The 25,447-nt window shown below is 37.6% G+C and overlaps 1 protein-coding gene across 4 annotated transcripts in view; it reads right to left on the reverse strand.

The window, feature by feature from the left end:
* DTWD2 (DTW domain containing 2) overlaps positions 1 to 24,153 on the reverse strand; it is a 107,130-nt gene extending 82,977 nt beyond the window's left edge. For 3 of the 4 annotated variants that reach the window (XM_027605923.2, XM_027605922.2, XM_027605925.2), the window contains exons 1-2: positions 23,784 to 24,153; positions 742 to 832 (exon numbers count right to left, since the gene is read on the reverse strand). In XM_027605923.2, the coding sequence (XP_027461724.1) occupies positions 742 to 832; positions 23,784 to 24,001 (309 nt within the window). In that variant the 5' untranslated portion in view covers positions 24,002 to 24,153. Of the gene's footprint in view, positions 1 to 741; positions 833 to 23,477; positions 23,619 to 23,783 lie in introns of those variants that run through there. The other variant, XM_027605926.2, reaches the window with a different exon arrangement.
* Between the last annotated feature and the right edge of the window lie 1,294 nt (positions 24,154 to 25,447).

Here is a 25,447-nt window from a genome sequence, read left to right on the forward strand (position 1 = left end):
TTATATCACTATGGCTACATTAACACTGTTCACAAACGAAGGCCACACGGTTTCACAGAACATTTCTTCCTTATAGATATTTTTGTTACTTTTGAGATAACTATTTTATTTTATTCTGAAGCTTTTGAGATAACTGTTTTAAGTACTTTTCTAGATACTTATACCTCCTCTTTAAAATGCTCCATCATATCACCTCCATATCATCTACTCCACCAAATCATCTTTTCCCAAAGCCTCCTCCTAAATCCTATCTAAATGGTCTTCAATCACTTTTTAGGGGGAGTCATCAAACCGGTATGCTCTATTACAGTTCTATATATTTGCTCTATTCATTAAAGGAATAAAACTTTATTTTATACATTCTTTTTATAACACTAAAATACTGACAGTTACTTCTACTTTAACAAGAAACATTAAGAAATATAACCTATGATCAAAATTTAAAAAGCAATGATTTTCTTCGTTCTTCACTCACAAAATTTCATTTTTTCTTCACACAAAATTGTTGTTCTAAATTTCTATACTATTCAATGACCGTTTTTATGAAATAACAATTTTTATGTCTCTAAAGCATATGACACGATACTATAAAACATAAAAGAAACTTTTTTCCCAAAAACAAAGCATTTATCATCAATTTATTTTCAGAAATGTTAAAGAGCTGGAAGGTATGAGTATGTTCATCAGTGTGTTTCCTCTTACATACTAATAAAATAAAGTATGTATTTTACAAAATCTTACCTCTGCTGGATGCTGAATTATGTACAAATGAGTAGAGATGTGCAGAGGATGCAATGGTAGAAATGGACACAAACATACTTTCTGAGGCCGGCTAAAGGGCAGAAAAAAAAAAAACCTGTAAATGTTTAAAATACGGTGATATAACAATAACCTAAAACTTGAACGTAATCCCTCTTCTTTATGTAAAGAGATTTGCTGAAGCTGCATTCTTTTAAAATGAAACACCAAGAATGAATTTAATCAATTAGACTTTAGAAATGAGAATCTGGAGGAACGCCTGGGTGGCTCAGTTGGTTAAGCACCTGCCTTCGGCTCAGGTCATGATCCCGGGGTCCTGGGATCGGGTCCCGCATTGGGCTCCCTGCTCACTGGGGAGCCTGCTTCTCCCTCTGCCTGCTGCTCCCCCTGCTTGTGCTCTCTCTCTCTCTCTCTGACAAGTAAATAAATAAAAAAATAATTTTAAAAAAGGAAATGAGCATTTGGAAAAGGATTCAAGTAAATTCCATACCATCTATATAGGTCAAAGTACCTCAAAAAATCCTGTCTTAGTTATCATTAGTGAAGAATACTCATAAGCCACCATCATGGTCTTTTTATTCACGAAGCAACACTTCTATCTACTAACTGGCATTCCAAATCAAAAATAGATCCAATATCAAAGAGAAACCTGGCAACTCTTCTAAATCATCTGATATTGGAAGGAACAATATGATAAAATATAAGACTATAATTACCACCTAGAAGAGAGTTCTAATCAAACTTGCCAATCAATCAACACAAAGAGCTTACTAGTGTAAAAAGAAACCCAAAGGGCCACCAGATTATATTTAGCTAAAATTGTATCCACAGAATGTCTGTCTTATCCATTTATTTTCCCTTTTGTTATTGTTCATTTCGTTTTTGTTGTACTTACTTTTTAGTGCTTTACTATTGTTTCAGTAACACTTATGACTCATTACAAAATTCAAATGGAATAAAGTATATATTTCCATCTCAGTCCTCCAAACTAGGGGATTCTCTTCCCTAGGGGCAACCAATGACCAGTTCCTTGTGTGTCTTTACAAATGTAATATGGAAATATACATGGATCTTCCACCATTAAATCCCATATTTGATATGTGTGTTTATAATATGAAATTCATCAAGCAGCCAGATATCATGGGAGTAAATTTTCATGACAGATCACTATTACAGGCAGATGTTACATGCCATTACAACAGTACACAAATGAATGTTACATTAAAGGGAATTCCCAACAGCATACTGTTACTACTACAAAACTGACTGCTATCAACTCCTTCCTCAGTTTAACTTATGTAGAGTTATAGCCTGAGGTAAGAAATGATTACATTAATAAAGCAGAGAGTGTGAGGAAATTGGTTCACTTGCATCTATCACCTCATTCTGTAAGAAACTGTCAAATCTATGTTCCTGCTGAAAAAATTATCTAAATGATATCTGAGAAGTAGAAATATATTGTACAACGTGATCCTATCTCCCCTCTCCACCATGGAACCTAGAATAGATGGTTAACCCAAGGAAAACCAATATACTCCCTTTCCAGTGATGTCTGAAATGATTCAGTATGATTACTCTGCCCTACAATGTATTCCCTCTCAGGAATGCAAGCAGATTAATAGGGATGGAGAACATCTTTCAGGGGTCAGGAGAAGAGTAAACACAAGTAAATACAGAGAGGAGCAGAGAGTGGTTGATGGAACTATATATACTGACAAAGAGATCAAGGGCTGCGACTAGAAGAAAAAAAAAGATTACTCACTGAGTAGAAAGATGAAGAGGATGAAGTACATTCAAATTCTAAAATTTTAAGATTCTGATTTTTTATATGAAACTCTATATGACTGAAATGCACAATCAGATGTCAGTAAACTTCTTTTATAAAATGTAATTTAATAACAGATGAAACCAATTTAAAAATTCAGAATGAAAATGAGTATCACCAGGTGCCTGACTGGCTCAGTCAGTAGAGCCTGCAACTCTTGATCTCAGAGTCATGAGTTCAAGCCCCATGTTGGTTTAAAAATATATATTTTTTAAAAAAGGATATCACCTTAAATGTCTGTAAATTGTATGACAGGCTATGAAAGAATGCAAAAAAAAAAAAAATCAAACACCCCATAAAGGAAACATCCACATATCAGGAAAGTTAAAGAACTGCAAAATCCAGTCAAGTAAACAAGCTGAGGAGATGCTGCAAATTTTTGTGGGCAGAAAACCACTATGTAAAATGAACCCTGAAAATAATATCTTTAGTTCATCACACATATAGTGATTATAAAAGTCCTCAGTATGATATTTGAGATAGTGCAAAGAACTGCTCTAGATTTTGGTAGCTCTGGTTTTCATGTCCGACCAAAACTGCCATTCAAAAAGGGAGAAAAAAAAAAATCAGTTACCTGGAATCAGTTTCCTTCCTGGGAACACATCTTTGAACTGTAGGAAGATTTAGTATTAACCAGTTTGGAGAGTTCCACTTCCAGGATGACAGGGAAAGTGCTTCACAGACCCAGAGTCCAGTGAAATAAGCAAAGCTGACAAAAGCTATTTTAAAAAACAATCACTGAAAAATAGAGCTACCCTAGGATCCAGCAATTTCACTACTGGGTAGTTTCCCAAAGAATACAAGAACACTTACTTCATAGGGATACATGCATCCCTATGTTTATAGCAGCATCATTTACAATAGCCAAATCATGAAAGCAGCCCAAGTGTCCATGGACTGATGAATGGATAAAGAAGCAGTGGTATATATATACAGTGGAATATTACTCAGCAGTAAAAAGAATGAAATCTTGCCATTTGCAACAACATGGACGGAGCTAGAGAGTATAATGCTAAACAAAATAAGTCAGAGAGAGAAAGACAAATACCATATGATTTCACTATTATGTGGAATTTAAGAAACAAAAAAAGGGGGAAAAAGAGAGAGAGAGGCATACCAAGAAACAGACCTAACTATAGAGGACAAACTGATGGTTGCCAGAGGGGAGGGTGAGTGGGGGGAATGGGGAAATAGGTGATGGGGATTAAAGAGAGCACTTAGGATGAGCATGAATGAGCACCAAGTGATGTATGGAATTCTTGAATCACTGTATCATACACTTAAAACTAATATAATACTGAATGTTAACTAACTAGAATGAAAATTAAAAGTTTAAAACAAACAAACAAAACCAATCACTGAAGAAAGTCTCTGGAAACTGTCCTAGGGGCATATTCAAAGGAAGAAACATTATTCAAGAAAATCTACTAAAACTTGGTACTGGGACAGTTTGTGACATCTGAGCCATAACCAATTTCCTACTTTGCTCTGGCTCAAGATGACAAACTCCACTCCTGGTAGGTGAGCTCCCTCTCAGCTCTTAATCAAGGCTTACCCTGTATGTCACAAAAAAGACAGGCCACCAGCATTTCTCATCCCCTCCAACTCCAAGCAGAAGAGGCTACATTCCTGGTGAGAGTGACCAAGAGAGCAGAGGTGGCCTTCCTCTACACAGTCTCCACCTATAAAACAGAAGCTTGACCACCGTGCAGGAGGCTGGCTGGTGACGCTGGAGCTCCAAGAGCAGTCAACCTAGTTTGCTCACAGGACATAAGTTCTACACCAGAAGCAGCCCTGTGCCCAGAACAGTGGCTAGGAGAGTTTGCCCAAGAGAGGCAGACTGTAAGAAAAGAGATCTCTGAAGCTCTTCCCAAAAGAACTAAATCCATTTGAAACAGAGCGTGAGCAAGTTCAAGCCCAAGGGTGCTCTCAAAGATAATGACTCCCCCCGTTTTTTAAAAAAATATATTTTATTTATTTATTTGACAGAGAGAGAGAGAGAGAGAGCATGCACAAGCAGGGGGAACGGCAGGCAGAGGGAGAAGCAGGATCCCCGCTGAGCAGGGAGCCCGATGCGGGGCCCCATGCCAGGACCCTGGGATCACGACCTGAGCCGAAGGCAGACGCTTAACCAACTGAGCCGGATAATAATTCCTCTTAATGAAGACCAGCACCCGGATAATAATTCCTCTTAATGAAGACCAGCAAGCTATATGATAAACCAGCTAGATCATCAGAAAGAACCAAGAAGAGCACACCTGCCGTCAGAGCAAACCTCAGAGTGGCCTCAAAAACCGCCCCTGCCCCTGGATCAGACTATTGAGAAATTTATAGCCAGGGCACTGTATGGAAATGATAGGACAATCAGCTGGTAATTAGTGCAGCCTAACAAGCAGGATGTGATACCAAAAGAAGAAGGCTGCTTCAGAGAAAGATCTGGAAAAGAGACCTTCAAAGAGAAACCTGCTAAAACCTTTGTGAGAGTGGTGATGTTTGCACAACTCAGCTAATATAACAAAAACCTCTGACTTGTATACCTTAAAAGAATGAATTGGTATGTGAATCGTATCTTAATACAGCTGTTATTTTTAAAAATGTAAAATTGCAGTAGAAAAAGAATATTCAACCTAATTAGTAAGAGAGAGGCATTTTGTTACTATTGGCATTATCTGGAGGTGGCCCTCCTTCCCTACAATGTAAGCTGCAGGAGGGCGAAGACTTGGCCTTTTCACTTTTCACCCCAGCACCTAGCACAGTAAGCTATCGATAAATACTGAATACTTGAAGGAATACCTTTGCATTCCTTCTTGCCTCCACCTCGGGATGCCTTCCTCCTCCTACATAATTTCTTATCCTATCCCTTCATTTTCTTAACATATCAAATATTGATCTCTCCTTCATTTCCTCTCTAATACTTGAGCAATTAGTTTGTATCATAAATGAAATTCAGAATCTCAGATCTCCCTTTGCTGTAATTTGTGATCATTCTGGTAAGCAGTAGTACATAAGAGGCAAAAATATTTACTGAAGAAAATATTTATTTAAAAAAAACAGCCAGAGAGGGCGCCTGGGTGGCTCAGATGGTTAAGCATCTGCCTTCGGCTCAGGTCATGATCCCAGAGTCCTGGGATCGAGTCCCGCATCGGGCTCCCTGCTCCTTGGGAGCCTGTTTCTCCCTCTGCTTCTCTCTCTCTCTCTCTCTCCCTCTGTCTCTCATGAATAAATAAATAAATAAAATCTTTAAAAAAAAAAAAAAAAAAAAAAAAACAGCCAGAGAAAGACATGTATCACATGACCTCACTGATATGAGGAATTCTTAATCTCAGGAAAGAAACTGAGTGTTACTGGAGTGGTTGGGGGTGGGAGGGATGGGGTGGCTGGTGATAGACATTGGGGAGGGTATGTGCTACAGTGAGCGCTGTGAATTGTGCAAAACTGTTGAATCACAGATCTGTACTTCTGAAACAAATAATGCAACATATTTTAAGAAAAAAGAAAAAGAAGAAGATAACAGGAGAGGAAGAAAAGGGGAGTATGTCAGAGGGGGAGACGAACCATGAGAGATGATGGACTCTGAAAAACAAACTGAGGGTTCTAGAGGGGAGGGGGGTAGGGGGATGGGTTAGCCTGGTGATGGGTATTGAGGAGGGCACATTCTGCGTGGAGCACTGGGTGTTATGAACAAACAATGAATCATGGAACACTGCACCAAAAACTAATGATGTAATATATGGTGATTAACATAACAATAAAAAAATTTTTTTTTAAAAATAAATAAATAAAAACCAATCAAAGGAAAAAAAAAAAAAAACAGCATTTTACGTGTAAACACCATAACTATGATTTAAGCTAAAACTAATTGTTTTGGCTTCTACCTTGACAGGCTCATAAAACATCATTACCTATTTATTTTAAAGCATGTCCCCTTTATTAACCTAATTCTAATTCCAATTAGCTCAAACTAATAAAACTACAGTTCTTTAAAACACTTTGCATTCCAATTCATCAACTTTATGTTTAGCAAGTTACTTTATAACTTGCTAAACATAAATTTGTGCTTATTTGTTACTTTAATGGCAATTTTGCTCATAATTTCCTCCTCCGCCATGATCTGCACATATTGTGCTGGTGCCTTGCTGTCCAAGGGTTAAACCATCTCTTACTAAACCATTGGATAAGTAGCAGAGTACCTGTTGTCCTTCTAAAACCTCTTCCAAAGAACAAAAAAGTCTCCCTACAACCAAACTTAACTCCAGAAGGTTTAAATATTTCAAATTGATAATGGGTTAAATAATTTATAAATTCAACAAATTTTTCTTCAAATAGTTACTATACACCTAACCATGTGCCAGACATTAGGCACTTGGGACAATGAAACAGACAAAATTCCTGCCCTCATGGAGCTTATTTGTTCTGTCTGTGCCAGAAGGAATTTTTTAAAAGTTCCTTGCTTCCTATGAACTATTACAGTTGGTAGGAAAATAGATACCAAATAACTACACATCAAAACTATTTATAATAGTAAACATTCATTTTGAAATAAAAATCAAGGGGTGCCTGGGGCGCCAGGGTGGCTCAGTCAGTTAAGCGTCTGCCTTCAGCTCAGGTCATGATCCCAGGGTCTGGGGATCAAGTCCCGCATTGGGCTCCCTGCTCAGAGGGCAGTCTGCTTCTCCCCCTCCCTCTACCCCTCCCCAGCATTCATGCACTCTCTCTCACTCTCTTAAATAAATAAATAAATAATAAAATCTTAAAAAAAAAAAAAATCCAAAGGATGCCTGGCTGACTCAGTACAGCATGCAACTCTTAATCTCCGGGTTATGAGTTCAAGCCCCATATTGGGTAGAGAGATTACTTAACAGGTAAAATCTTAAAAAATAAATAAAATAAAAACCAAGCTACTTCTAGAATTTATGTAGATCTGAAGAACAAATATTAATACCTGAAGAAATATCAACTGGTCAATTGGGTATAGGTCAATTGGGTATAAGCTTAATAACTATTAAGATATGTCACTGACAAGGTCATTCATTATCTTGCTATGTCATCTTGAGCACATCACAGGTTTTCGGTGTCCTCCTTCATAAAACTGATAACACACCAAGTAGGTTCTGGAGAATAACTCCTGAATTGTAGGCAAAGGTTATAAAAATATAATCATAAATGCCTAGTAGTTTTCAGCTAATTTATAATAGAATGACCAAAGTAGGAGTTGAGATTTTTCTCTCTTCTATCTTGGCAATGCTTTGTAAATGTTGAAGAGAGAAAATTTACAATGCACTGCAAATGTATTACAAATACTGTTTTCCATCACTGGGATTTATTTTCTTTAAAATCTATACAACCCAATTAAGGTTAATTACAGTCTTAAAATATAAATGGAATTTTCAAATAATTTCCCTGAGGAAATGTTATGAAATAACCTTTTCTTCTTTTCTCGTTAAGGATGTAGGAATAAATATGTAGGTTTCCTGTCAGACTAAGACTGACTGGCTTCCTCGGTGAATGCTGTAATACAAGGGTAATCTGTCACTCTGGGCATGCTATCTCTGACAGGCTGTAGGCAAATAAAATTATATCTGACATAGAAGTAGAGATGCTAGGACTTACAAAAAACATCTTTCAAAAGTTTAATTAAATTCTTATATAATATTCACTAAAAGCTATTTTCTCATAGTACTGATTTTAATCAAGTAAGTCTCACATAGGCAAACTTTAAAAATTAGTGAATAGATTTACAAGAATTACTATTTTTAAAGGATTTCTTTCATCCACTAAACAAAGGCAAACGTAGAACCCAGAAAAATAGTGCACCTCAAATTTCCTAGTAGTCAACAAAAGTTTTACAGTCCCAATGGAGTGAAAAAGCAAAGAACAAAGAGTTTCATAGCTTTTCTATAGATTAGTTGAATAGACAGACTGCATTACACATAAAAATGCCTACAATTTCTAATTTTAAAATAGGCTTTGAAAAACTAAATACCACAGTGCCCTCTACTGTCATTTTAAAGAAACTTAAATAAGCTATAAAATAATTTTTAAATTTCTTAAACCATATTCAATATAAGCAATGAAAGAAGAAACAGCTCTTCATTATTAATATATTATAATAAAATTGTTATATAATAAATACAATGTTAAGTAAATTTTCATGTCCTAAAGGGAATAAAAACAGATAATATCTACCATGTCTGACTACTTCAAGTATATCTAACAATGATACTCTCGTATTTGCCAAGGTTGCTTTTATCACTACCTTGTTTTATAACTTCTTCTGGGAGTAGAGGAAGGCTAAGCTTAAAAAGAAAAAAAAAAATCACTAAAAAAAAAAAAAAAATCACTGTTAGAAGACAGAAAGCAACTCCATAAAGAGAATATCTTTAGATGAGACTTTCCAGAAAGCTGTGCCCCAGAGGGCATGTCTACAGCAGTGATTCCCAAAGTGGATTAAGTAAAATGAACCAATGGGTCATTACCACTTCTACTTTGAATTAAGCATTACTAATATTTATTATATGGAATGACACTCCCTCCTTGGGCTGATATGTCATATGGTAATGTGTGAGGATATGTGATATCCTGATAGAAAAAGAGGCATTCCATAACATGGAGTGTTAACAATGGCACCCACAAAGAAACTATGTACCCTTGTAAAGAATCTGTTGAAGAAGTTCTAATTACACAATCACAAATGAGTAAGTTTATGGCAGAGCTGTTTCTGACCTATTCTTAGTTCAAATATTTCATCAGAGTTAAGAAATCAAATCTGATATGACGATAACATTTTTTAATTAGGTTTTTCATTGTAATTCCACTATAGTTAACATACAGTGTTATCTTAATTTTAGGTGTACAATAGAGTGATTCCACAATTCTACACATCACTCACTGTTCATTATGATAAACGTACTCTATAATCCCCTTCACCTATTTCACCCATTCCCCCACCCCTGCACTGCCCCGGTCTGGTAACCATCAGTTTGTTCTCTATAGCTAAGTCTGTTTCTTGGTTTGTCTCTCTTCTTTTTTCCCTTTGCTCATTTATTTTGTTTCTTAAATTCCACATGAGTGAAATTATAGGGTATTTGTCTTTCTCTGACTGACATTTCGCTTAGCATAATACTCTCTAGCTCCACCCATGTTGTTGCAAACGGCAAGATTTCATTCTTATTATGGCTGAGTAATATCCCATGTATCTTCCTTAACCATTCATCTATTGATGGACAGTTGGGCTGCTTCCATAACTTCGCTATTGCAGATAATACCACAATAAACACAGGTATCTCTTCAAATTAGTGTTTTTGTATTTGGGGGGTAAATACCTAGTAGTACAATTACTGGATGGTACGGTAGTACTATTTTTAACTTTCTGAGGAACCCTCATACTGAGGGCTGCACCAGTTTGCCTTCCCACCAACAGTGTAAGAGAGTTCTTTTTCTCCACATCCTCACCTATACATGTCGTTTCTGGTGTTTTTTATTTTAGTCATTCTCACAGGTATGAGGTGATATAGCTTCATAATTTTGATTTTTATTTCCCTGATGATAAGTGATGTTGAGCATGTTTTCATGGGTCTGTTGGCCATTTGGAGGTCTTCTTTGGAGAAATGTCTGTTCGTGTCTTCTGCCTATTTTTTAATTGGATTATTTGTTTAGGTATTGAGTTGTATCAGTTCTTTATATATTTTAGATACTAACCCTATAATCAGATATGTCATTTGCAAATATTTATTCCCCTTCAATAGGTTGCCTTTTAGTTTTGTTGACTGTTTCCTTCACTGTGCAAGAGCTTTTTATTTTGATGTAGTCCAAACAGTTTTTCCTTTTATTTCCCTTGCCTCAGGAGACATATCTAGACAAATACTGAATTAGCTAATGTCAGAGAAATTACTGCCTATACTCTCCTGTAGGCTTTTTATGGTTTCAGGTGTCACATTTAGGTTTTTAACCCTTTTTGAGCTTATTTTTGTGTGTGGTATAAGAAAGCGGTCCAGTTTCATTCTTTTGCATGAAGCTGTCCAGTTTTCCCAACACCATTTGCTGAAGATACTCTTTTTTCTCAATATATATACTTCCTCCTTTGTTGAAGATTAATTGACCAAATAATTGTTGATTTATTTCTAGGTTTTCTATTCTGTTCCATTAATCTATGTGTCTATTTCTATGCCAAGGTCATACTGCTTTGATTACTACAGCCTTGTATTATAACCTGAAGTCTGGAATTGTGATACCTCCAATTTTTTTTTTTTTAAGATTGCTTTACCTATTCAGGGTCTTTTGTGATCCATACAAATTTTAGAATTGTTTGTTCTAGTTCTGTGAAAAATGCTGTTGGTATTTTGATAGGGATTGCATTAAATCTGTACATTGCTTTGGGTAGTATAGACATTTTAACAAAATTTGTGCTTCAAATCCATGAGCATGGAATCCAGTTCTTTGTGTTGTCTTCAATTTCTTTCATCAGTGTTTGATACAGTTGTAAATGGGATTGTTTTCTTAATTTCTCTTTTATTATTAGTGTATAGAAATGCAACATTTTTGTACATTGCTTTTGTATCATATGACTTTACTGAAAGTTCTAGCAGTTTTTTTGGTGGAGTCTTTAGATATCATGTCATCTGCAAAGAGTGAAAGTTTTACTTCTTCCTCACCAATGTGGATGCCTTTAATTTCTTTCTCTTATCTGATTGCTATGGCTTGGACTTCCAGTATTATGCTGAATTAACAGTTGTGAAAATGGACATCTTTGCCCTGTTCCTGACCTTACGGGAAAAGCTCTCAGTTTTTCCCCATTGACTATGTTAGCTGTGGGTTTTTCATATAAGGCCTTTGTTATGTTCAGTTATGTTCCTTCTAAACCTACTTTGTTGAGGGGTTTTATCATGAATGGATATTGTACTTTGTCACATGTTTTTTCTGCATTTAATGAGATGATCATGTGGTTTTATCCTTTCTCTTATTGATGTACTATATTACACTAATTGATTTGCAAATATTGAACCACACTTGCATCCTGGAAATATTTCCCACTTGACTATACATTCTTTTCAAAGAACCAGCTCCTGGTTTCATTAATCTGTTCTACTGTTTTTTTAGTTTACAACAGTAACTTTAAAAAACAGTATAAAGATTAGTTGAACTGTGGATTCACATCTTACTGTCTCTAACAATGAACTTCACCATACATATGTATTATGCCTCAAAATAATGGATAATGGCAGCATGATTCCATCACAGTAAGCAAAACATTTTTAAATGGTTTATTTCACGATTGCCTCTTCCTCTTTAAAATCTTTGTGTGTGTTCTATGTTTTATGGGGCACATCATACATTAGTATATAATAAATACAAATAAACATAGATAAATATGTCTATCTGCTAGAATTTCATCCAAATTTTTTAACTAACTGTGATATGTAATCAAAATAATTGAGGAATCACTGGCCTAGAAATAAGCTTGTTCCAACTACAGAAACTATAATCAAGAAAATTTTTAGTAAATTTTATCACAATTAAAGAAGCTTCAAGAGGAGCCAAATGCCTGGACAACAAAGTCTTGTGTCCAGAGAAATGACTATATAGAACAGCTATATAAAACCCCTACAAAAACACAATGACAAAGTGACAGATCAACTAAGACTGAGAATCTTAAGTAATCATAAGGTAATCATCTATATTCAGATATCCTATTATTTACTTTCTACTTTCTCCTCTTCTATAGAAATATAAAAATTTACAAAAAATAGCAAAACATCTTTCTTAGTAGCAAACTGAGTCACTCTTTCCTCTGCAAATTTTTATGTTATACTTTCATAATTTGTCTTAAATATTACTTAGGCATATTTGCTCTCACACTCAGTTCACTACAAATTTTAGAGGAAACAATCTCTCAATCATTTCCTATAACCCAAGCTATGCATTTATTGGAAACTGGATATTGAACATATAATGAATGAATGAACAATGAATATCCACATGATTTAGCAAAGCCTCAAAGTCTGTGTGTAACAGAATTCTGTTTCTTATCCACTAGCCAAGGAAAGGCAACTGCATGAATGTCCATCCTGACGAGGAAGGAGTCAAACACCAAAGTGGTCCCAAGGGCCAGCTGTCCTCATTATAGATATTTTACAAAGAATAGCATAGAATTAAGAGACCATGTTACTAGGAAACATTTTCAATTTGTTTATTCTTTCCTCTCCTTTCCCTATACGCAAACAATGAATCATGGAACATTACATCAAAAACTAATGATGTACTATATGGTGATTAACATAACGTAGTAAAATTAAAAAGAAACTGTATTTAAAAATACAGATTTTTACACAGCTGATTCAATAAGGAAGTATTCCTCCTAATTTTATATAAATTTATACATAATTTTGTATAAATTCTCAAAAGAGACCTGAGAATTTTCTTTGATATAAAAGAAAATATAAGGTTTAATTTGATAATACTTAAATACTTAAGAGACTATAGTAATGCTATGGAATAAGCCACTGATTTTGATGTACCTAAAAAAGTGTTTGTCATCAATGTAACATTTATTTGTAGCTGGAAAATGAATACTTTTGAAAGCCCCAGGATTACAAAAATCTCCATCATGAGGCAATTTATTTACGGTGACCTACAGCACAACACATGTAAAATTATTTACTTGCCCTTAATCTCTGAATCTAGAAAAACTACTCTAACATGGAAAAAGTTAATAGCAAAACAGACCGATTTCATAAATAATAATAATGATATTTCATGGAGGAGGAAAAGAAAGAGGAAAAGAGGGGAAGAAAAGGGAAAAGGGGGAAGGAGAAGGAAGAAAAAGAAAGAAAACAGAGGAAAAGGTAAAGAGGAAGAATTATTTTTTTAAGATTTATAATTTGAGGGGCGCCTGGGTGGCTCAGTCGTTGAGCGTTGGCTCGGGTCATGATCCGAGGGTCCTGGGATCAAGCCCCACATCGGGCTCCCTGCTCGGCGGGAAGCCGGCTTCTCCCTCTCCCACTCCCCCTGCTTGTGTTCCCTCTCTCGCTGTGTCTCTGTCAAATAAATAAATAAAACCTTAAAAAAAAAGATTTATAATATGAGAGAGGATGCATGCACGCACACATGCACGCATGACCGGGGGAAGGACAGAGGGAGAGGGAGAATCTCAAACAGACTCCAAGCTGAGCACAGAGCACAACCCATGGCTCAGTCTCAGAAGTCTGAGATCAGGACCTGAGCTGAAATCAAGAGTTGAACTCTCAATTGACTGAGCCACCAGGCACCCCATAAGGAGAAAGAATTTATTGTTAATTGCACACTTTTAAGTTACAGGCACTATGCTGAATGCCTTTATTCAATCTCAAAACCCTGTCAAAGACAGGTAGTATTACTGTTCTAATTTACAGGTCGTGAAAGCAAGACTTAGAGAGGTCAAGTAGCTTTCTCGAAAAAAGAGAGTTGGGGCTTGAACCCAGTTCTAATTCCAAAATGCACACCATTTGTGGATCCCATATAAGCATTGAATGATCAATGAAAAGTTTTACCACATAATTCGACCTAGCTTTCCCAGTCCCAGAAGGCCTCGCACTAGCATTAAAACACTTGGTGATAAACAAATAAACCTCAGAGTCTGAAAGAGACGACCAAAAAGCAAAAGGTGAAAACCAAAACATTTTTTTAAATTCTCCAACACAAAATGTCTACAAGTAATGAAGGATATATGGTTAAAGACACAAGAAGCAAGAAAAGGCCAAGCCACAGGAAGCTACTAGGACCACAGAGAAAACAGACAGAAGTCAAAAGAACAAACAATTCTAACTTAGAAGACAGGCAATGGGTATTAAGGAGGGCACGTACTGAATGGAGCACTGGGTGTTATACACAAATAATGAATCATGGAACACTGCATCAAAAACTAATGATGATTATATGGTGATTAACATAACACAGTAAAATTTTAAAAATGTAAAAAAAAGACAGTATTTGAGCTGGACCCTGAAACAGAGTAGCATCTCAGACAGCAGGCATAAGGAAAGAGCATTTAATACAAAGGGAATAACAGAACAAAAGCATAAAGCAGAACATAAAAAGCACCTGTTTTGGGGGACTAGATCCAGGAAGCTGGAGAAGAGGGTATGGGAAGGGCATAGTGGAGGAAGAGACGCACAAAGCTTTGGAAACCACATTGGAGCCTGGACTCCATTCTTTACCTGAAATACAAGCATGGAAAGTCTCCAGGAAAGGAATATCATCAGCATACCCAGATGTTAGAAATCTAATGACCTCTGATGAAAAGGAGTTGGAAAACAGTCTGGAAATTCCTCAGAAAGGCAAACAGAGAACTACCATATGACCCAGAAATTCCACTCCTAGGAATACACCCCACAAAAATTAAAAACAGGAACTAGAACAGACACAGGCGTACCAATGTTCATAGCAGCACTATTCACAGGTGTCCATCAACAAGTGAATGGATAATAGATAAGCAAAGAAAATGAATAATGGATAAACAAAAGTGATATATACATACAATTCAGCCCTAAAAAGGAAAGAAATTCTGATATGCTACAACATGGATGGAATGTGAAAACATTATTCTAAGTGAAATGTTAGAAACAGAAGGATAAATACTGTATGTTTTATGAAGGATCTGGAATAAGCAAAGTCATAGAAATAGAGAGTGGAAGAGAAGTTACCAGGGGCTGGGCAGCGGGGGATGGGGGATGGCAAGTGATTATTTTAATGGGTACAGAGTTAATGCCAAAGATGATGAAAAAGTCTGGTGTATAGATAGTAGTGATGGTTATACATTATGAATGTATTTCATGATGCTGCGTTACACAGTTAATAACTATTAAAATTTTAAATATTATGTTATGTATATATTAGCACAATTTAAAGAAAAATGAAAGAAAGAAAGGAAGGAGGGAAGGAGGGTAGGGAGCAAGGAAGGAAGGAAGGAGGGACGCACATGGAGCAGCCTGCCAAGTAACATGTCTACATAGACAAACAGGTCAGATATTTCTCCCACAGGTTAATCCCTCTCAACCTTTGCAAAGTCCTGAGACTCACTCTTTATCTTTCCATTTTTTTTTCCTGAGTAACTCTGGAAGACTTCTTCATTTCACCGCTGCCTTTTTCCCCAGATTTCCCATGAGGCTTCCAGTAGAGAAAACCAAAAGACAAGCAAAAAACAAAAAACTCAGCAGGAGAAAACAAAATAAATTCCTATCAGTAATGTCTTCAAATTTGCCTTTCTGGGCGCCTGGGTGGCTCAGCTGGCTAAGCGACTGCCTTCGGCTCAGGTCATGATCCTGGAGTCCCGGGATCGAGTCCCGCATCGGGCTCCCTGCTCAGCGGAGAGTCTGCTTCTCCCTCTGACCTTCCCCCCTATCATGTGCTCTCTCTCTCATTCTCTCTCTCAAATAAATAAATAAAATCTTAAAAAAAAATTACCTTTCTGACTGAAAAATGAGGACTTACCAACAGAAATAAGAAGTTGACCTTAGCCAGGTAAAGGATTCAAGAAATAAAAGCTCAACCTTAAAAAAGACAGGAATTAAAGAGCCCTCATCCCAAAATAACTAACAATAGCCAAGGAAAAGGAAAAAGAAAAGAATCTATGGATTCGAAACCCACAAAGAAACATCTCACTGGAAGTATTTATTACATGTAGCAGGAAAACAAGAGTAGTCATACTGTTAACTTCAATACCATCCTCTATTATGTGGTGCAGTAACAGAGGTTTGAAAGCTAAAGCAGTCTGCCTCTTACTAGTCCCCTCACCCTGAGAGTCTATAAAAAGGAATAACTATTTAAATCACAAAGTTGTCTCTCATGTATTAAATAAAAATGCACACGTAAGAACACTTTGTAACCTGTGAGCCCTTTTTAAATAATACCAAATTTTAGACTAGACTATTTCTGAATATTTTCTCTCTATATATAAGCACGAACAGAAAAATGAATTATTAATTTTGGGCAAATGTACTTTAAAAATTAATGTGCTTTGATGTTCTTTGAAGAAAACTTCTATCCATCAGAGGTTAATGACATAATTCTTATTTTTCTTGGGGAAAATAAATCAAACCTTTAGAAAGCTCTAATGTGCTTTTTAAAATTGGTCACTCCTCTTTGGAGAGACTTAATTAAGATTAAGAAAAAAAATTCCCTCTTGACATATATCATCTTTGCTCAACTTTGAACATAAGATTAGCCTGCACAGTAATTTGTAAATCAGTTAGTTTTCCACATATATTACAAATGAATTACTTCAAAGAATAAACATATTTTCTATACTAACAGGAAAGAACAAATTAACTTAATACTTTTCTCTTGGGAATATGATACTTTTGATAAGAACAAGGAATTAAATTTTCAAATTATCTAAGTTTTTACTCTAAAACTCATCATCAAGAATCTAGTTGATTTTAAATTTACCGAAGTAGTTTGTTTTCTAAACCTAAGGGTTGATACCAATTCAACACTCTTAATATATTCTAAACTAACTGCCTTCGGAATCACCATTTTTCACTTGTACCTACCATACTTGTAGGCTGACTTACCCTGCTGCTTAAGCAGACAGCCATAATGGTGTACATGAGACCTAGAATCAAAAAGCAAATGCCTACAAGGGGCAGGAAGTTAATAAGAATGAATCAAGCAGGAATAGCTAGGAGCTATGGTACCCTAAACAGATCACACCCAACCCAACATCATCACCAATGCTCAGCTCAACCAACTACTGCTCCAGAAGGTGGTCCCTGAACTGCTACATCTTCCTATTCTCACAAAAGCCAGAAATCTGCATTTTTATATAAAACATCTTGACTTTTAACTGTTAGAACTAATTAAAAAATGTAAAATATTAATTCAAAACAAAACATCTGTTGGCTGCCAATGTGTGGCTCTTGCATTCTTCTTAAACACTTGCAGTTTCCCTTCCTTCCCTCTGTCATGATTTTATCCCCACCATTTGTTTCTCCAGAAAACACAAACCTAAAGAAAAAGGAAAAGTTAAGATGTGGAACAAAGGAGCTAGATGTTGTTAAAAGGTATAAACCTGGAACACTTCAAATTTTCTAAGAGACTAGATCTTAAATCTTCTCACCAGAAAAAAAGATAGGATAGTTATGCGACCAAAGCTAATACTACCAGTGCTAATCATACAGCACTTTATAAACGTATCAAATCCACACACTGTATACCTTAAACTTACATAATGTTATATGTAAATTACATCTTTTTTTTTCTTTTTTTTTTAAGAAAAGGAGCTAGAGAATACTAAAGCTCGGGCATCTTGTTACTAAGCTTGAAGTAAACATACTTCCATTTTAAAAATATGAAAATCAGGGCGCCTGGCCAACTCAGTCGGTACAGCATGAGACTCCTGATCTGAGGGGTGTGAGTTCAAGCCCCATGTCGCGTGTGGAGCCTACTTTAAAAATAGATAGATGATAGATAGATAGATAGATAGATAGATAGACAGACAGATAGACGATAGATAGATGATAGATAGAATGAAAATCAGAGCTACTCTTGCCGCCTTGGTGGTTTGACATGAACTAGTAACTACATCTACTCTGCCAACAAAATCCTAAGGCATCTTCTGCACACATGGAGCCAGGTGGGCTGGAGCTGCAGACCCAACTCCGCTACTTGCTTGCTACCTCTACCTCCTCATCATTTATTTTTTGGTTTTAACGAAGCATAACTCACAGTGTTATACTGGTTTCAGGTGTACAACATAATGATCCAACAATGCTGTACACTACTCCATGCTCACTGTGATAAGTGTAGTCACCACCTGTCACTGTGCAACATTATTATATCATCAACTATATTTTCTATGCTGTACTTCTCAACCCTATGACTTATTTATTTTACAACTGGAAGTTTGTACCTCTTAGTCCCCCTTCACCTATTTCACCCATTCCCCCCTCACCTCCCATCTGGCAACCCCAGTTTGTTCTCTGTATTTAAGAGTCTGGGGCTTTCTGTTTGTCTCTTCATCCACTTGTTCTGTTTCTTAGATTCCACATCTAAGTGACATCATATGGTATTTGTCTTTCTGTCTGATTTATTTCACTTGCCATTATAGCCTCTAGGGCCATGCATGTAGCTGCAAATGGCAAAATCTCACACTTTTTTTGGTCAAGTAATATTCTATTTTACATATATATAAAAACATATTACAACATTCCGCTATATACGTATATATATATATATATATGTATATATATATATATAAACATATACACACACCACACATCCTCTATCCATTTATCTATAGATAGACCCTTAGATTATTTCCAAAACTTGGCAATTGTAAATAATGCTGCAATAGACACAGGGGTGCATATATATTTTCAAATTAGTGTTTTCATTTCCTTTGGGTAAAAATCAAGTAGTGGAATTAGTGGATCACATGGTGTTTCTATTATTAATTTTTTGAGGAACCTCCATACTGTTTTCCACAGTGCCTACACCAATTTACATTCCTACCAGCAGTGCACGAGGGTTCCTTGTCTCCACATCCTCACCAATACTTGCTATTTCTTGACTTTTTGATCCTAGCCCTTCTGAAGGGTGTAAAGTAATGTCTCATTGTGGTTCTTGACTTGTATTTCCCTGATGATGAGTGATGATGAGTGATCATCTTTTCATGTGTGCGTTGACCATTTGTATGTCTTCTGTGAAAAAATATCTATTTAGGTCCTCTGCCCATTTTAATCTAATTATTTGTTTTTTGGATGTTGCATCTCCTCATCATTTAATACCTAACGATACAGGGGCACCTGGCCAGCTCAGTCAGAGCTGTGACTCTTGATCTCAGGGTCATGAGTTCAAGTCCCACATGGGGTGCAGAGATTAGGCAAATAAATAAAAAACTTTAAAAAATGTTTTTAAATAAAAAATAAAAGCTAACAATGTAACTCTAGAATTGTTGTTATGAGAAATAAATAAAATCTTGCATATAAAATACCTAGGCCTGGTAGGTAACCTGCACATGGTCAGCACATAATTAAATGAGTGCTAAATATACTAGTGTGGTATATTATAAACCTTACAGTTTTGTACTTTGGGGAGAAGAAAGCATTGGAGAGAGAAAAAAATTCTGTCTCATGGCTTATCTGTGTCAGTCTGTGTGCATGCCCTTTGCTGCTGTTTCCCTCCCTCAATTAAAAAACACCCTATGCTTTAACATTATTCCATTATCCTAAGGACCAATGATTTGCCACTGGTTTCTAACTCTCAGGTTTCTATCCTCAGGCTCATGGCAGTATCTGTAGAAGATATAAGAGTATAATTAAGACGCCTAGCATCTTTACTAGAATGAGGTTCCAACTCTTCCCAGTCAAGACTTTTACCACCAAATCACAAGTCTGCAACTTTTAATAAAATTGAATATAAATTATTACAGCTACAAGTCACCTAATGAAGTCACACTTGTGACAACGATCCAAATAAAAAAATATTCCAGTGCTTGGTTTGTTGGATGCAAGTACATTATGCTGAATTCCTCTTAACCTCCTTAAAATAGCTTACATGGCCCTTCCCAACGCAACCACTACTAATCTCTCCAGCTCTCTCTCCTCTCCCTCCTTTCCACCAAGCTCTCCAAATATACTCTTCTCTATACACTGTACCTCTGTAAATCCTGTTCCCTTCACAGGAACACACTCCTAATAAAATAAGTATCTAGCAATAATAAATCAGTTTGGGATCTTTTAAAAGAATATCCTGTTCATGTTTAAGAAATCTTGTATTTACAACTAGTAAGATTCTGCTCTGAAGTTAAATTGAGTTTGTACTGCCTGAATAAAACCAATTTTTGGAACTCCCTAGGCGATGACAATTATAATAATATGTTTAGAGAAATGAATACTGTTTTAAGTAAATGGCCAAATAATTATAACTTGTTGATCACTCAAATCTAAGAAAGCATTTTAGTTTTAAAAGCTATTATAAGCGTAAGTGTAGATAAGTTCACCCACGAAACTAGTAAAACCCCCAAAGCTTAATGAAATAAAATATAAAGACCCATCAATTAGCTTATATTTTACTAATAACACCTAAATACTCTCCATATTTCTAGAACTGTAATCTAACCAATTAAAATAAATAAAATGCATACTATGCCAAGGGGGAGAAGAGCTTTTAAAAGGTACAAAATTTCACTAGAAAATGCAAAGTGAAGAAATGTCAGAATGAATCATAATCCTAAAATACCAACTAAATGTAACTGAAAACAAGCTAAAATCCAAGTCATTTTTATTTTTTTAAAAGCAGATTAGGTTAGGGTATAAGGAGGGATGAAAGGCAGAGCAAAGAGAATTTTTAGGACAGTGAAAATCCTCCATATTATACTATAATAGTGGAGATACATATTATTATAAAGTAATCCAAAAGCAAAACAATTCCAAGAGTAAACCCTAACGTAAAACTATGGACACTAAGTTATGATGATGTTCATCCAATTTAGCAAATGCACTACTCTGGCAGGGGATGCTGATAATGGGGGAAGCAGGTGGGGGCAGAGGATATGTAGGAGGTCTCTTCTCCTTTCACTCAATTTTGCCGTGAATCTAAGACCTCTCTAAAAAATAAAGTCTATTAAGGGGCACCTGCGTGGCTCAGTCGCTAAGCGTCTGCCTTTAGCTCAGGTCATGATCCCAGGGTCCTGGGATCGAGCCCCGCATCGGGCTCCCTGCTCAGCGGGAGCCTGCTTCTCCCTTTCCCACTCCTCCCTGCTTGGTTCCTGCTCTCACTGTCTCTATCTTTGTCATGGATATAAATAAAATCTTTAAAAATAAATAAATAAATAAATAAAAATTAAAAATAAAGTCTATTAAGTGGAGGGGGGAGCAGATCAGAAAAACTACAAATTGTTGCTAAATGTAGGAGACTCGTTTGCTTTTTTAAAAAAGTATATAGAGCATTTATAATTAGCAGGTCTGAATAAACTAAAAGCTACATGACAAAGCTAGCATGATAATTTAGCCTCGGATTTATATTTGAAATACTTTTCTATCAGTATCCTGTTGAGACCCCTTTGCAGCATTAAGTGTTATCTCCTAACACCTTTAGGGAGCTTGTTTAAATAAAATGTATTCACACACCCCTTCTGTTCATATATGCAGTCCCTTCTAGACACAAATTATTTATCCTCCTCAAAAGTCTATATTGATTGTCTACTCTCAATAGTACATTTAGGAGATATAAAAAGATCCTAACACTCAAGATACCTTCCTCTGAGATCTTAGCAGCCAATCCTGGGAAAAGATCAAAATGTCCAAGGAAGGCTACTCCAAGTAGTCAAGTGGTAAACACACTAAACCAGTCTGTCCTTCTGTTTTCCTTCACAGAACGCTTTTCTCCAGACTGGATCCTTCTCATCTTTCAAATCTCAGGATAAATGCTACCCCCTCAGAAATCTTCCCTGACACCATCCTGCGATTTTCTGTCACAGTGTCCCATTCCTTTGCTTCACTGCTGGTTTGTTGTTTGTTTTCCATTCTGTAATTACATATTTGGTTGCTGGTTTATAATATGCAGCCAATAACAGACTGAACATGCCTATGCAGGGGCAAATTCCACTTTATTATAAAGAGTTTGCAAGGCATTCGATAAACACCGGTCAAATGAAAGCATAGGTCTGGGGCTGAGGACAAAGGGCTGGGCTAGAAGTACTGGGGTAGAGGTGATAATTTTACCCATGATAATTTACCCACTGCCACCTGTGGAAAAGGTGGGGGTTGTAAAGGGAAGAGAATCTAGAATCAAGAGCTGAGGAAGCCCAACATTCAGAGTTTGAGTCGAACCGGCAGAGGAGACTAAGACAAACAAGTCAGATAAACCACAGGGAAGCCAGAGACACACAGTGTTTCAAGAAGTCAGTATATTCCCTCCCCCTGCTTGTGTTCTCTCACTCTCTCCGTCAAATAAATAAAATCTTTTAAAGGGGGGGGAGGGGCGCCTGGGTGGCTCAGGTGGTTGAGCATCTGCCTTCAGCTCAGGTCATGATCCCAGGGTCCTGGGATGGAGGCCCACCGTGGGCTCCCTGCTCGGCCGGGAGCCTGCTTCTCCCTCTGCCTCTCCACACTGCTTGCGCTCTCGCTCGCTCACTCTCTCCTCTCTCTCTCTCTCTCAAATAAATAAAATCTTTAAAAAATAATAAAAATAAATTTTAAAAAAAGAAGTCAGTATTCAAATGCAAAATGCTGCCAAGAGGTCTAGTAAAAAGTGAACAGAAAAGGATCCGCTGGTTTTCATCTCAGGGAGGTTACTGGTGACTCTCGTGACAGCCCCTGTCAGAGGAGTGTAGGATGTGATGACAAACTGCCGAGCTCTTCCCAGGTGAGGAAGCAGACGCGCTATCTAAGGGTTAAAACTGTGGAAGGCAACAGAAAATTAGGTGATAGATGGAGACCTTCAGGAACTGAGCAAAATGGTCCTGAACACCCACAAGGTCAAGAGAATCGTGTATCTAAACAGCGTGAGATGCAAACAGGCAGGGAAAGCAATCCTCACCATCCTGAAGTACACCAGCACAATGAGGTAATCCCAAAAGGTACTGCAACAACTGGGCATATTGTGAGCGTTCAGTGTTAGCTGTTGTTGCCTGTTTAAAAACTGTCTCTTCATCAGACTGTAAGCGCCCCAAGGAGGGCAGAGACAATGTGTTTCATCCATGCCTGCATTCCCATGACCTAGCACCATACAGATGCTTGGCACGGTACAGATGCTCAATAAATACTTCCGAATCAATTCAGAATGCAAAAGGCCATCTTAACTATTGATTATCTCTGTTCTCTAATTATTTTTACTTTTTTTTTTTTACTGTGAGATGACTATGTCACTTGAGCATAATAGTGCTCATTACTGTAAGTATTACCACATTACCCCTTACCTCCCGTTAGACTCTTTAAAGTTTCTCAACAGCGAACTCATGTCCGCTCATCCCACGACACGCTCGGGATCTTGCAGGAAGTCGGGCTAAATACTCATGAACTTGGATAAACGGCTTCTTACTAAAGGGCTGTGACAGCAATTTCACAGTGATCCCCAAGGTCACCAGCGGACCCAAACGCTGCGACGCCAGAGGCAGCGCTCCCCCTGGGCGGAGCCGGAGCAGCCGCCTTCCCGGCAGGGGGCGCTGCAGCCCCCTCCGAAGGCCGCCGCCGGCCTCAGTCCCCGCCCCCCGTTCCGCGGTCACCTGCAGCGGCTGCACTCGGGCCTCCGTTCGGCGGGCTCCACCGGCAGCTCCCACAGCGCGTCCGCACAGGCGCCGTCCGCCTCCGCGCCCAGGGAAGCCTCCGCCGGCGCTGTGTCGCCCTCCTGCCGCTCCTCGTCGTTAGGAGTCTGAGACCTCGAGGGCCCAGACGACCGCGCGACGGGGTCCCCGGGTGTTCGCGCCTCTTTCTGCGGCTCCATGGCAGGCGCTCAGGTCCCGCTGTCACACTGAGTCCTCGCTGCCGCCGGGGGGCGCCACACGCTGGAGAAACCGCCTCGCGCCGCACGGCGTCACGCACGCATGCCACGTACGGGGGGCGGGTCCCCGAAGCCCAGGCTCGAGGTCCCGCCCCGCAGCGAAATCGGCACGAGCCTATTGGTCGGTGCTCAGTGGGCTGTTAGACCTAGAACCAAGAAGGAAAGTGTGGCTTGTCCTGAGGAGCGGGTGGGAATAGGTAAACCTCTCTGGGACAGGAAAAAAAGGAAAACTCCCAGCAGACACCTCAGGGAGCAAACCCGAATGTGCCTTCCTTAATGTCTCCCCGTTAAAAGTGAAAATTAAATGGAATTCTGCATTTTCCACCTTAGGATGGCACCCTGAGATTTAAACTGGTTGCGTGCATACCGCAGGTGCAGCGCCGGTGTGCTTGATGGTTAAAGGCCAGCAAAGGAGAGGTTTGTACGTACTGACAGCTGGATTCGCGGCTGGTCAGTATTTCATATAGATTCTTCCCTAGAAAGGCAGGGAGCTGTGTCCTGTGTCTTCTACATCTTGGTATTCTTCCTCGGCATCAAGCGTAATTTTACACTAGACACCAAATGTTTCTTAAATAAGGTTTTTAGGTTTTCTGAGGCCCCTAAGATCAGGAAGCAATCAGAGGACTGAGATTTTGTGGATGAGGGGGGAAAAAAAGCCATCGAAAGATAACTAGTTAAAAAAAAAAGGGAAAAAAAAGATAACTACTTAAAAAAAAGAAAAGAAAAGAAAGAAAGATAACTACTTTGCCCAAGTATTTACAGCTCCTGGATAACAGCAATGTAGCCTGCAGTGTTTTGAAAAGCCAAAATGAAGTCCACCTTAGAATGAAAGCAGAAATAGTACCTGCCCAAAATGGGCGCTGATGCTTTTCATTTATTAATACTCTATGTTACTTCTACCAGTGTTCAGCATTTAAACAAAAAATTAAACTTAGTTTTCATCAGTTATCTTAAGTTTTGCAATCATAATTATTTGATTCCAGAGCCATGAAGGATTAAACAAAACAAAGCAGATTCAACACTAACTAAATAAGAGCAGTATTGTATTTCTTAAAGTGCTTATTTCAATATTAGGTTTTCAGTCATCTTAAAACCAAGCTGATGAATAGAATACAGGGCTATTGTTTATAATTATTTTGCATTCTTTTCTGCTGGAAACAGCACCAGTCATTTCTTTTGGAGTACTCTAAGAAAGAGATAGAAAAAAGCTGAAAGATCCACCTGGTGATGGATGGAGGATGGGAGAAAAAACTGACACATAGGTCAGCTGAAGTTGGGAAATAATGAAAACCCAGAGACTGTAGAAAGAGAGGTGAATCAGAAAATAAAGAAATATTGGCTGCAGATTTAGGATGGAGAACTAATTCTTTAACTGCCAAAACTAAATTC

Source organism: Zalophus californianus, chromosome 5, assembly GCF_009762305.2.
Source record: "Zalophus californianus isolate mZalCal1 chromosome 5, mZalCal1.pri.v2, whole genome shotgun sequence".
NCBI classification, from domain to species: domain Eukaryota; kingdom Metazoa; phylum Chordata; class Mammalia; order Carnivora; family Otariidae; genus Zalophus; species Zalophus californianus.